Raw genomic sequence first — 14,205 nt, forward strand, 5'->3', positions numbered from 1 at the left:
ACTGAGAGAGGGCTTATATCCAAATATACAAAGAACTCACGGTTAGACCCAGGGAGACAAATAACCCTATTAAAAATGGGGGTTCAGGGGCTGGGGATTTAGCCCAGGGGTAGAGCGCTTACCAAGGAAGTGCAAGGCCCTGGGTTCGGGTCCCCAGCTCAAAAAAAAAAAAAAAGAACCAAAAAAAAATGGGGTTCAGAGCTAAACAAAGAATTCATAGCTGAGGAATGCCGAATGGCTGAGAAACACCTAAAGAAATGTTCAACATCTTTAGTCATAAGGGAAATGCAAATCAAAACAACCCTGAGATTTCACCTCACACCAGTCAGAATGGCTAAGGTCAAAAATTCAGGTGACAACAGATGCTGGCGAGGATGTGGAGAAAGAGGAACACTCCTCCATTGTTGGTGGAATTGCAAGCTGATACTGTGAGGTCCTTCTGGGACCTCTTGAATGAGACTCACAGATAGGTGATCGATGCAAAAGCAAGAGGAGTCTTATTGATCCAACATGTGCTGGGGATACCTCCCTTTAGAGAGAGATGACCCCCCAGTAGTCTGTAATAGGGAGTTATAATATATATTTATATTATATTATATATATATATATATATATAGCTGTATATAGTATATACTATCACATATGGTATGATATAGGCAGCTTTCTAACAATAAGGGCAGAATTTGAATAATGGTAACTAGGCAGGGTACTGTTGGTGGGGCAAAGGGACCTCCAAACTGACTTGTGGTCAGTGGACCTCTGTGACTTTCTGAGGGATTTGGATTGGGAGTCAAAGGGGCTTTGTTCAACAGTTTAGCTTGTAGCTGTTCCAGGAACTAAACTAGCTGTACTCCTCCTGGAAGGAAAAGGTCTTTCTGTGCTTGGATGTTTGTTGTAGAATTTTCTCACTGGCCCAGATTGATCCTAACTCTGGCTTTTTCAGTACCACCACTCTGGAAGTCAGTCTGGCAGTTCCTCAGAAAATTGGACATAGTGCTATCTCAGGAGCCAGCTATACCACTCCTGTGCATATACCCAAAAGATGCCCCAACATATAACAAAGACACATGCTCCACTATGTTCATCGCAGCCTTATGTATAATAGCCAGAAGCTGGAAAGAACCCAGATGCCCTTCAACAGAGGAATGGATACAGAAAATGTGGTACATCTACACAATGGAATATTACTCAGCCATCAAAAACAATGACTTCATGAAATTCTTAGGCAAATGGATGGAACTGGAAAACATCATCCTGAGTGAGGTAACTCAGACACACTTGATATGCACTCATTGATAAGTGGATATTAGCCCAAAAGCTTGGTTTACCCAAGATATAATCTACAGACCACATGAAGCTCAAGAAGAAGAAAGACCAAATTGTGGAAATCTATCTTTCTTGGGGTGGGAGGCAAAATATTCACAGGAAGAAATAAAGGACAAAGAGTGGAGCAGAGACTGAAAGAAAGGGCTCACAAAAGTTGGGCTCTCTTGATCTCATTGTAAATTCCTTATTGCATCAATAAAGCTCTTTGCTTATTGGTTTTAAAAAATCTGTGTTTCACCCACATATTAAATGTAATTTGTAATTAAATGTTACTCTTTCCACACAGTAAATGCATTCATATAACAGCAAACTAGACTGGTGAAGTCATTTTTCCTGTTGCTACTTGTGGTGGCTTGCATGAAAATGGTCCTCATATCCTGATGTAAGTGGTACTATAAAGAGTTATGGCCTTGTTGGAGTTGGTGTAGTCTTAGAGGAAATGTGTCACCAGGGATTGGGCTTTGGTGTTTAAAAAGCTTAAGACATTCCCAGTGGTTCATGCTCTCTTTCTTGTGTTTGACTTTCAGCTCCTTCTCCAGCATCAAGTCTGCTTGTGTGTTGCCATGCTTCCTGTCAAGACGATAATAGACTAAATCTCTGAGCGTATAAGCCAGCTCCACTTAATGTGTATGTAGTATTCCTCTGGCTGGAATACAGACATGCCCTTAGTATACACTTTAGTCCCAAACAATGAATGTAAAGTTAGTTTGTAGAAGGAAGTACCCATGTTTGAAAAAAGTGATGTGTAATTGAGTAGCATATCAGAGAAAGATTTGATAGAATAGGCTATGCCTAACTATTAAGAGAGCAGAAAATGATGCTACTTAAAAGAGAGCATGTGGGTTGGGGGTTTAGCTCAGTGGTAGAGCGCTTGCCTATCAAGCACAAGGCCCTGGGTTCAGTCCCCAGCTCTGAAAAAAGAAAAAAAAAAAAGAGAGAGAGAGAGAGAGCAATGCAAATTGAGAAAAGAGAAAGGAGGCAGTTTTACCAGGAGAGTTTTACAGAAACAAGCTAGACGAAGGCAAAAGAGAATGAGCCAGAGAGCCAGAGAATGAGAAGGGTCCAGAAGATTAGGACAGATTATCAAAGTAAAAAGACAAGCAGAGCAATTCAAGAGAGGCTCAGAAAAAGAAGACAGAATGAATAAACTCAGCTTGCAGAGGAGTTTCAGCCAGAACAACTCAGTTGAACCAGCCAGCCAGAGTTCAGAAAAAGCTACAGAGGCTGACTTTATTCAGCAGTAAAAGTCTTAGAGTCTGAAAAAGCTAAAAGTTTCTAACATGAGGCTTAGGTTACTGGATTCAGGCAACAAGAGAAAACAATCATTTAGGTGAATAAAAGTTACTTTTACAGTTTGCAGTTAAAACATATAAGAATATGTTTGTTTGTTCTGTGTTAAATCCTTGCAACTTCAAGTTTCTTATTGTAATTAAAAATAAGTTCCTGTTTTTTAGATGTGATGTAAAGTACAACACATGGTTTTTCGATCTACTCTAAATATTTTAGTCTGTTTCCCTGTATATACTTACCCTTGTACCTGCCTTTTAATTGTGTCTTTCTAACAATACATAGTAGCCAACCCTGTCTACCCCTAAACATTGTCTCTCCTATAAAAGGGACTTCAAGAATCTGGCAGGAGCTGATCTCTAAAATACTGACTTAGGAAGAGACAGCCATACTGTTCACTTCCAAGTGCACTGCAAAATATAGCTACTTCAACTGGACAAAAATGGATTAAGTCTAGTCTGTTTGTTTTGCATATTCTCAGGTTTAATGTTTTAGGGAATGAACTGGAGTGACCAGGGTTGTGCAACTAAACTGTCCCTGGTTTCCTTACTTTCCCAAGTTTTATTCATTGAAAACAGTATGAATCCATGGATTGGTATGAAACTGGTTTGAGAAATCTCTAAAATGAATGTTAATTTTATTTTTGAATAGAGATTGGAGTACTGGAGGCTTTCCTTGTGGGATTTTGATGTCTAGAAAAAACCAAGAGTCCTGACTTTCCATACCAATTTGGTCAGGACTCCTGGATGACACATGAAATGGGTCAAGAGCTTATTATCCTTGATTCTAAAAGCAAGGTAGATGTAGTACTAGTTATCTATCCCTAGATGTGATGAATCTCATTCTAGTCTCAGAGTCACAGAGATCTACTTGCCTCTGCTTCTTGAGTGCCAGGAATGTTTGTCACTACAACTCATTTAACCCCCTCTTCTATGTTCAGTGTAATGCTTGCTCAGCATTTCCACACAGCTATTTATTTCACTCACTTTTTCATGGTTCTCAACATAGATTTCAACTCACAGAATCTGAGGCTTAAGATTTGATGCTGAAAGTTGACATAAGAGAAATGATTCTGAAACTCCTCATTTGGGTGAATTTTATTATAGGTGACTTAATTTGAATACTTGTTTCTGCCCAAGTTTGCCATAATATTCTTTACAGTACTACCAGTCATCATCAAGAGACTTGACAATTGTTGACTTTCATTAAAAGTTTGGTGACAGCGTTGCCAGAATATATTGCAGAGCATTTCATACCCAATATCCTTTTTTTTTTCTTTTCACTCCTTCCATCCTCAGTAGTAAAGTAGCATTAGTAAGCATACAGCCCTGTCACCATAGATGTCATCAGGATATGCTTTATCAACTAGTTTCATATTATGTCCCATACTATGAAATCTGCGAGTCAAATGTACATTTGTATCTATTGTTCTATAAGCTGTGTACCTTCATGTACCTCCAAAATGGCCTTGACCTCTTCAAAATAACAATGTGAAACTTTACTAGCATGAGCCATATAAGAATAATAGGAATTAAAATTTTTCATCAGGAAATGCCCAAACTATATACATATTCATGACACAATAATGATAATATCTTAATACCTAAATATGCCCATCTTTTTGAAAAAAATCACTGAAATGGTAAGTAATGAACACCCATGGGTTGTATCAATGATTGAACAGTTAAGTCTACAAACACACTTGCCCTGCAATATACATAAAGACTAAAATTGATTATTATCAATTTCTTTGTTTCATTTTCAGAATATATTTCAATTTCCAATCAAGAAAACAAGCAAGTCCTTTACCCTTTTAAGCCATTAACATTTTTCCTGATTGACAGAAAAAGGGTACGTGTGGGAACGATCATCCATCCTAATCTTGCTTTTATGGGTTCAAGGTGTAGCAATTGAAGGAAGAGCAGCAATTATTGAACTTCTATACCCAACTCAAGCAACATTACCTCCCACTTGACCTTAAGACACTCACTCACTATTCCTTTGTGGATTATGTCTATAGTTTGTTTCCTTGATACATAGACTGTGATTTTGAGCTCCCAGTTAATGTGTCAGGCATGCAAGAATGTCTGTGGAAACAAAATAACTTAATAAAAATATTCCTTTAGTGCCAGAATTAGTTCTCCGTTCTATTTCATAAGTATTGTTGTTTTTTCTGTAGCTGTGAGAGAAGCCTATTCTGCTCCTATTTTATTAAATAATATACCATTCACCAGCACTCCTTCACTTCGTTATAATCCTCAAAGCTTAACTTCCAATGGAATCATTTTGCTTATAGTTCTGTGCATGACTTGAGAGATGATTCATTCTTAACTTTGCCAACTGAGTAATACATTAGTTTATATGAATCCTGCTTAGGGAGAGGATTTTATCTCTCTTTTCTTGGTAGAAGCAGACCTAATGACCAAATGACATCATCAACAGCTGCATGCTTTACAAGGACAGCTATTCAGTAGATCCCATATCTGGTCATCTGACCAATGAGTAAAAGTATATCAGTAATAGTAAACTACAATGGCACTCCCAAAATTTGCCAACCCGTATGTTTCAGGGAGAAATGACATTGGGGAATGGGTTATGTTGGTGTTTGGATTTCCTCCGTTCTACTCACTCTCTGAAAGAAGTCGTGACCTCTTCAGGGTCACAGGCAGAAGCTTAAGGACACCTGGAGAAGTGGTACAGGACCAGAACCCAGGGACTAGGTGAGGGTTGTGCTTGTGATCACCAGACTGGTTAGAGGTGGGCAAGATTACCTATGTACTTCTTAATGTAAGACAGTTTGAATCCTGTCTCCTGCTGACGTCACAGAAGCTCACCTGGTCCCGATAGCAACAGAATCTGCTATGAAGGGCTGCTGGAAAAACTCAGAGGCTGGTTGGCCATTCCGAAGATCATCAGGTAGCATTTGAAGGGGCCTGCTGTCTTGTAGCTCAGGCATCCTTGTATAGGCTGAGCATCCTATGGAGAATTCTGAGGAGGAGAGTGTGGGCGTGGCTCCCCAGGAATTCCGGGAACTGGTACTCCTGGAAAGCAACCTTCTGGAGGGAGAGCCCTCAGTACAGGCACCAGAGCAGAGCCCAGGTGCTCCTGCTGGGGACAACCAGATGGTGAAGCCTCTGGTAATGTGTGGTCCTGTGGAAGACTGGGTACCCCTTGCAGAGGTGCTACATCACCCTGACACGTGTGAAGAGGGTGACGAGGCTACTATGGCGGAGTTGAAAGTCACAGAGGTGGTAGATGTCAAGAATGAGGGTGAAGAGGTAAAGGATCAGAAACAGGAAGGTGAACAAGATCAGCAGCCTGAGCTGGAAAAGGACCCAGAGCAAGCCTGTGATTCTAAAGATCAGCAAGGGATACAAAGGCTTCCACTGTCAGGTGGCGGGCCTGCAGAACGCAGATCTAAAATGGAGGAGCTGGAACTTCTTCAACTGGAGCTCAGCTTTGTGAATGCCCGCTGTAGCGGAGCTTTTGCCCGGATTAAAGCAAAAGTGGCCAAAATGCGCAGACCTCACTTTGATCGCAGAAAGACCATAATCCAGGGCATTCCAGGCTTCTGGGCTAAAGCTGTATCCTTAAGTGTACTCTCTGGGCTTGGCAACAAAGACAGCCAATTGGTTTGGAGAAACTAGCTGATTAAGGAGAACTGCAGGGTGGTTTGGGGAAGGAGTTACAAAGTTTAGACAATAGAAACTAATGCCATAGCGCTGTGTACAAAATATAAGTGGGGTCCTTGAGCAGCAGATCCTCAAGCAATTGTTGCCTAGGTAGGGGATGTGGTGAACCCTGTGCTATTCCATAATCCTTTTTCCGCAGGATACAAAGAATCAGATTCAAGTACAATAGAGTGGATTGGACAGGCTGAGCATGGTTATGCCAACTGCATGCAAGACACTCATGAGCATCTTTCTATGATCAGGAAAGATGACTTTGGCCAGGGACACCAATCACTACTGAGAGTACCCTGTCATGGGATTTACAGAAACATCATTTTACAGAAAGTCGAGTATTTGTCCACCCTTTTGTCAGGTAAACAATGTGGTCCCCTTTAGCACCAGCCCCTAATTGATACTGCCAAGTTCAAGACCTCAGTTCCGTGATAATTCAGAAGCTTTAGGTTTAGCATTTAGATGCATATTTACTGAAAAAATATTCTATGAGTTTTGAGGCAATAGATTAATTTGAGTCTGCCAGGCACTGTCAATCCCTTTCCTCTACTATCACCTTCCTATTGATATAAAAGCTGATTACATGTGAACTGTGTGCCAGTGTGAAAAGTGTATGGGCTCACATACACACTCCTTGCACAAGATCAGGAAGGCAGATACAGTCCATGTTTTTGTCAGCCTTTGTGCATACATTGGCCTTTAGTAGCTTAGGAATATTATATCAACAGCCTCTTTGTCATCCAGCTAGCTTGTTTTCTTCTGTGCATACAAGTTTTCTGCTTATACTGACTTTCTGACTACCCATTATCCTCCATAGCATCAGTAAATTCCCAAAGAGTGTAATTTCTTCCTCCTACAGAGGTTCAGATTTTCACAGAACAGATGACTTAGAACATCTTAGTCATCTTATAGGAAGGGACATAGGACAATGAAGGAAAGACCTCATGGCCATGTGTCTATGTGGGCTCCTGCTCCAAGGACCACTCTCATGACACTGTGGCCCACTTGCTTCTAGCTCCACTTTTAATAGTATAGCACAGTTCCTTGACCAGAGGCAGATGATGAACCATCCCCAGATGTCCTCCATCATCAGCAACCAAGATGAAGACTTACTGAGCTACATGTTGAGCTTGGAGGTCAGTTGGAATTGTGTCTGGGCAGAGAATAAATGGTGTTTGGGGAAAAACAAATGTGAACAAGTATTGCATCCCATTATTGTGTGAGGGTTCTCATAACACACCTAAAGATTTCCCATTTATTTCTTCCACATCTTGACAGGTGGAGGAGTACAACCCTGGGTTGAGGATGTGCAGGATGATGTTTTTCTTTAGTGAAAATCCATACTTCCGGAATGACATTGTCACTAAGGATTATCAACTCAGCATCATTGGTACAGATGGTCATAGTTTTTCAGGTGTTGTCTGGGTAGGGGATGTGGTAAACCCTGTGCTATTCCATAATCCTTTTCCCGCAGGATACAAAGAGTCAGATTCGAGTACAATAGAGTGGATTGGACAGGCTGAGCATGGTTATGCCAACTGCATGCAAGACACTACCAGACTCACTTTCTTCAACTGGCTGTGTGCACACAAATTCCCTGGCTCCAACAGGATTGCTGAGGTTGGCTTTCTCTGACCATCCATTATCTTCTAGGGCCTGGGTGGATTACTCCTGGGAATGGGATTTTTATCTTCTGCCCTCCTTCCAATCACAGATAATCATGGATGACTTGTGGCCCAATCCTCTTTACTACTACCCTAAGGAAGACCACTCATGGAGAGAGAATTAGGACTGTGCCAGGTGAGCAGACAGGTATACTCTGAAATGGTGTTTATCTCGGGCCTCAGTGAAGAATGAGACATGGCCAGGAACATTTACATGTGAGAGAAAGTTGTATTAGTAGACTTTACATACCTATAGAGGTGATAATTGCACCCCCACTCTGTGGTGGATTAAATACATTCATTCCTGTTGAGAATCCTAGATCAGAATGGTTCACCCAGGTTCTTGCCTTCAACTACACAATTTTCCATCTCAAATCAGCATGGTTCTCCTCTGTGTGATCCTCTTTGATATCCTCCCACCTGTTCTCTAGAAGTTTCTACTAATCCAGGCCTAGAGAACCTGTTTAAATAAATACTTGGATATACAGGGAGAGAATATGAGGTAGTTAGGAAAAAAGAAGGCATCATAAAAATAAAACCTTTTAAAGGACCTAGGGCCACTTCCACATGTCCCAGTGTGTGTTCATATGTAGATGCATATCTCTTGTCTGTGAGTATAGATGTCTGAACCCAGGTGCTGTAGAATTTTGAGAATCACCAGAGCTAGGGCAACATCCACAAAGAACTGGGAAGTATTTAGGAAGCAAAGATGGTGAACATTCACCTTGATTCTCATATTTTTCTACAGGATAAAGAGCAGAGCATTTCTGACTGTAGACCATTAATGAAGATGCTCCTCGTGTAAACTGGAATTGACTGAGATAAATACTGGCAAAGGTCATCTAGCTTCCTGTTGATTATTTGTGGAGTGTGGATAATCACAGAAGTAATATCCAAGCCCCTGGAGCTAAATTCTCTTCAGCCAGAGTCTCTGACCAGACCAAGGACTTGGAGGATAAGGGTTGAACAGGAGATGGATACATTGAATTGCCCACATTCCTCACAATGATGGGACCTGTTTCCACTGCTTGGTACTAAGTAACAGAGATCCCTAAAGCCTGCTTAGATACTGTTGAACAGTAGTCCATTCCTTATCACTCGTTTACCCCAGTGAATTCCTTGGCCATTATGTTGGCCTAGCTTTACCTGCATCCAGTTGAACATCAAGTTGTTGGGAAAATAGGAACACAGATAAAATGTATTTTATAAGGGTAACCCCTTCACATTGGTCATTTCCCAGTGCTATAAAGAATTGCATTAAATGATTTCCTTAACTCCCAGAAAAAGAGAGTTTAGGGCTTCCATCTCAGCCAGTACAAAGTGACATTGCCCTAACCATAGGAGTATTAGTACAAATCCATTTTGTCTGAGGTAATTGTCATGTAATGTCACCACTGGCAAGATGGGTACCTACTCCTTCCCCCAAATCTCTTTAATACAGGTCCCTTCCTGTGTTAATTCCATCTGAGATCGTCATGCTGCAGATGTGTGGAGAGACACATCAGGGCCCAAAACCTAGCTTTGCCTTGGGGAAGTATTGAAGGAGAGATCTTTCTAGAAAGTTGCAGAAGGTCTTTCTAGAAGCGCCTTCCACCAGTGAGTGGGTTTGTTTTCCAACAAGCTTCAGCTCCAGTGGGTGGATATTACATTGGGTGTCCCACATGTCCCTCAATGTTTTTGTGTACGATGTCCCATCCACTAAACAGAGATGCTGACTCCAGTATTTACAATAACGTCCACCTCATACCTCAGCTGGAATTTGAGTAGGACTTGATATGAGCAGTGACACTTCAGTTTTCATACTAAAGACTGTTACAGTGGAAAGATAATTCCCTTTCCCCAGTTCTTAGGAGCATGAGGTGTCAGGAGGTGTTTGAAACATCTGGCCTGGAGAAGAGATAGTCTTTATGTAGGAAGGATGGGGATAGTGTTCTTTCTTAAATACTGTTTTCACATCCTCCCACACAGGAAGGAAAAATATTTTATCCCAGCTCTTTGCTTCTCCAAAGCAGGATGATGATCTCTGCATTCCTACCCAGGGGACTCACTTACCATAGAACTCCCTTGCAAATATGGAATTATAGCAGGAATATGAACAGAGAATGATGGCCACCTGAATCTCCCTGTCCTCGGTGAGGTTATAAAAGAGATCTATTTATAGTCTAAACACTAAAAATTACTAGTGATCAAATACACTCCCAGTAGACTTTTCCAGATTGCAACATGTATTTCAACCTTGATAAATTGTAAAATGAAGCATTATATGACCTATACACATCAACTGAGTCGAGAAATCCCACGTGTGCATCTTTACTAGTGTCTACTAGCTTAGTTTCCATAACAATCTTTAATATGATGCACACTAGGTATCTTAATTCAAAAATAAATGCAACATTTTGGTAGAAATTTAAAAATCACTGTGATTTTGATCCAAGAAAAACAAAAAAAAATGCCAGAAGAGATGCACATACTGTTCCATAAGTTTTGGTTCGGTAGGCACATTTATTGAATTCTACAAAGGTTTTAATTTCTTATTTCTGCTTGAACTCTTAAAATTCAGTAAAGAGTTGTTCAGTTTTCACAAATATGTACACCTTCTGATTTTTCTGTTGTTGTTGAAGTCCACCTTTATTCCAAGGTGATCTGATAAAACACAGGTGTTATTTGGTTTTCTTGTATCTGCTGAGGCTTATTTTGTGACTGAGAATATGGTCAATTTTGGAAAAGGTACCATGAGTTGCTGAAAAGAAGGTATATCCTTTTGTGTTTGGCCGAAATGTTCTATAGACGTCTGTTAAGTCCATTTTGAATCATAACCTCTGCACTTTTATTATTTCTCTGTTCAGTTTCTGTCTGAATGACCTATCAATTTTGTGAGAGTAGTGTGATGGAGTTTCTCACTATTAATGTATCAGGTTCAACATGTAATTTAAACTTTATTTGGGTTTCTTTACAAGTGTGGGTATCCTTGCATTTGGGGCACAGATGTTCAGAATTGAGATGTCATGTTGGTGGAATTTTCCTTTAATGAATATGAAGTATCATTCCCCATCACTTTTCATTAATTTTGGTTAGAAGACTATTTTATTAGACATTAGAATGGCTACTACAGCTTGGGGTTTTGGGGGGGGTTTGTTTGTTTGTTTTTGTTTTTTTTGATCCATTTGCTAGGAAAATCTTTTGTAGCCCTATATCCTGAGGTGATATCTGTCTTTGTTGCTGAGGTTTAATTTTTTTTTCTTTTTTCTTTTTTTCGGAGCTGGGGACCGAACCCAGGGCCTTGCGCCTGCTAGGCAAGCGCTCTAACCACTGAGCTAAATCCCCAATCCCGAGGTCTAATTTTTGTTTACAGAAGAATGATGGATTTATTTTATGTGTCCATCCTCTGTTATCCTTTGATTTGGGCAATGGAGTCAACTTATGTTTAGACGTTGGTTCTAATAACTGGTGATAGTTTCTGTTATTTTGATGTTGGTGGTGTTAGTGTGTGTGTGTGTGTGTGTGGAGAGAGAGAGAGAGAGAGAGAGAGAGAGAGAGAGAGAGAGAGAGAGAGAAAGAGACAGAGATAAACAGAGAGAGACAGAGAGACAGACAGAGACAGAGAGACAGAGGGACAGAGAGACAGAGAGACAGAGAGAGAGAGGCAGATAGAGGGATTCAAGTTCCTTTTAATTTTAGTTTTGCTGGTATGTAATTATTAATTTCTTGTGTTTTCTTGGATATAGTTAGCCTCTGTCTATGTCTATCTACTGTCCTTCTACTATCCTCTGTAGGGCAGGATTAGTGGAAAGATAATGATTAAATTTGATTTTGTCATGGAATATCAGGATTTCACCATCACCATATATGGTGATTGAAAGTTTTGCTGGTATATCAGTCTTGGCTGACATCCATAGTCTTATAGTGTTTGCCAGACATCTTTCTAGGCCCTTATGGTGTTTAGAGTCTCTGTTGAGAAGTTGTGTATATTTTTAAGACATGTTACTTGGTCTTTTCCCTTTAAGCTTTTAATTTTCTTTGTTCTATACATTTAATGGTTTGATTATTATGTGGCAGGAGGATTTTCTTTTCTGGTCCACTCTATTTGATGTTCTATAAGCTTCTTACATTTATAACCATCTCTTTCTTTAGGTAGTAAAATTTTCCTCTGTGATTTTGTTAAAGATGTTTTCTGGGCCTTTGAGCTGGAAATTTTCTTCTACTCCTATTATTCTTAGTTTTCATCTTTTCACAGTGTCCCAAATTTTCAGAATTTTTGTGCCAGTAACTTTTTAGATTTAACATTTTATTTGACTGATGTTATCAATGTCTTCTGTTGTATCTTCTACACTTCAGATTCTCTCTTCCATCTCTTATAGTCGGTGATGCCTGCATCTCTTGTTCCTGTCCTCTGCCATAGGTTTTCCATCTCCAGGATTTCCTCAGTTTGTGTTTTCGTTATTGCTTCTATTTCTATTTTCAGGTCTTGAGAAGTTTTATTCATTTTCTTCACCTTTTTGATTGTACTTTCTTGTACTTATTTATATTTGTTTGTTTAGTCTTTAAAGGTCTCTACCTGTTTAAATTGTATTCTCCTATATTTCTGTAAGAGACTTATTTCCTCTTTAAAGGTCTCTTATTGTCTTCATAAAATTAAATTTAAGGTCATCTTCTTCCACTTCCTGTGTATTAGGATCGTCAGTGTTTGCTGTAATAGGATAGCTGGGTTTTGATGGTGTCATATTGCTCTGACCTTTGTTGATTATGTTCTTATGTTGGTCTTTATTCATTTGTTGTCCCTAGAGTTGGCAGGCCTGGTAAACCCTGAAGGCAGCAGGCTTCTGTGGCTGCAGATAGAGCTGGTTCTCTGGTTGGGAGCAGTCTTCAAAGGATGCAGGCAGAATTGTAGCCTGAGAAATAGGGTGCTGATTCTGGATTGCAGGTATAGACCAGAAGACAGAATGACAGAAGGACAGGGAAGACCTCATAGTTGCTAGACTCAGAAGGCAGGGGTTGGAGTTGGAGTTGGGTTGTGCCAGGTGGTTGCAGTCCTCCAAGGAAGCAGTTGAACTGGTAGCCTACTTATCAAAGGTGTCTGCAAGTCTCCACGGACACAGGTGGAGAGTGGAATGAAGATCTGGGATTGCAGGTGTGGACTAGAAGATGCTTTGCAGAGGGCATAGACTGTTTTTTTTCCTTTGAAGGGAAGGTTGCAAGAATGGATGGTAGATACAAAAGGACAGGAAGATGAGTGGTGGTATTGGGGTACATGGTGTAAAATTCACAAAGAAGTTTTTTTTTCATCTTTATTAACTTGGGCATTTCTTTCTTTTTCTTTTTTTATCTTTATTAACTTGAGTATTTCTTATTTACGTTTCGATTGTTATTCCCCTTCCCAGTTTCCAGGCCAACATCCCCTAACCCTCCCCTCCCCTTCTTTATGGGTGTTCCCGCCCCATCCTCCCCCATTACCGCCTCCCCCCAACAGTCTAGTTCACTGGGGTTCAGTCTTAGCAGGACCCAGGGCTTCCCCTTCCACTGGTGCTCTTACTAGGATATTCATTGCTACCTATGAGGTCAGAGTCCAGGGTCAGTCCATGTATAGTCTTTTAGGTAGTGGCTTAGTCCCTGAAGCTCTAGGTTGCTTGGCATTGTTGTTCATATGGGGTCTCAGCCCTTCAAGCTCTTCCAGTTCTTTCTCTGATTCCTACAATGGGGGTCCTGATCTCAGTTCAGTGGTTTGCTGCTGGCATTCGCCTCTGTATTTGCTGTGTTCTGGCTGTGTCTCTCAGGAGAGATCTACATCCAGTTCCTGTCGGCCTGCACTTCCACAAAGAAGTTTTTTAAAAAAAAATTTCAAAATGGGTTACAGATCTGAACAGAATTTTTTATGTAATTTACATTTTATTTACTTGTGTATTGTTTTAATATTTCTTTTCTTTTTTATTGGATTTCTTAAAATTGTTATATTAGATATATTTCTTTACTTTTCAAATGTTATTCCCTTTCCTGATTTCCTGTCCATAGCCCGCAACCCCTCCCTCACACGGCTATTTCCCCCACACCTTCCCCTTACTGTCCCCACCCCATATTCCCCTACACTGGGGGTCCAACCTTGGCAGGACCAAAGGCTTCTCTCTCTTTGGTGCCCAACAAGGCCATCCTCTGCTACATACACAGCTTGAGCCCATGTCTATGTGTGCTTTTTGGGTAGTGCTTTAGTCCCTGGAAGCACTGGTTGCTTGGCATTGTTGTTTTTATGGGGT

General features: G+C 40.4%; 1 protein-coding gene across 1 annotated transcript; it reads left to right on the forward strand.

The window, feature by feature from the left end:
* Positions 1-5,485: 5,485 nt before the first annotated feature.
* On the forward strand, positions 5,486-8,801 carry LOC116889605 (testis-specific Y-encoded protein 1). The gene is made up of 6 exons (XM_032890536.1): positions 5,486-6,197; positions 7,355-7,432; positions 7,575-7,686; positions 7,771-7,916; positions 8,011-8,108; positions 8,709-8,801. The coding sequence occupies exons 1-5, from the start codon at positions 5,592-5,594 to the stop codon at positions 8,083-8,085; spliced, it is 1,017 nt and encodes a 338-aa protein (XP_032746427.1). The 5' UTR covers positions 5,486-5,591; the 3' UTR covers positions 8,086-8,108; positions 8,709-8,801.
* Positions 8,802-14,205: the final 5,404 nt, after the last annotated feature.

This window comes from Rattus rattus, chromosome Y, assembly GCF_011064425.1.
Source record: "Rattus rattus isolate New Zealand chromosome Y, Rrattus_CSIRO_v1, whole genome shotgun sequence".
NCBI classification, from domain to species: domain Eukaryota; kingdom Metazoa; phylum Chordata; class Mammalia; order Rodentia; family Muridae; genus Rattus; species Rattus rattus.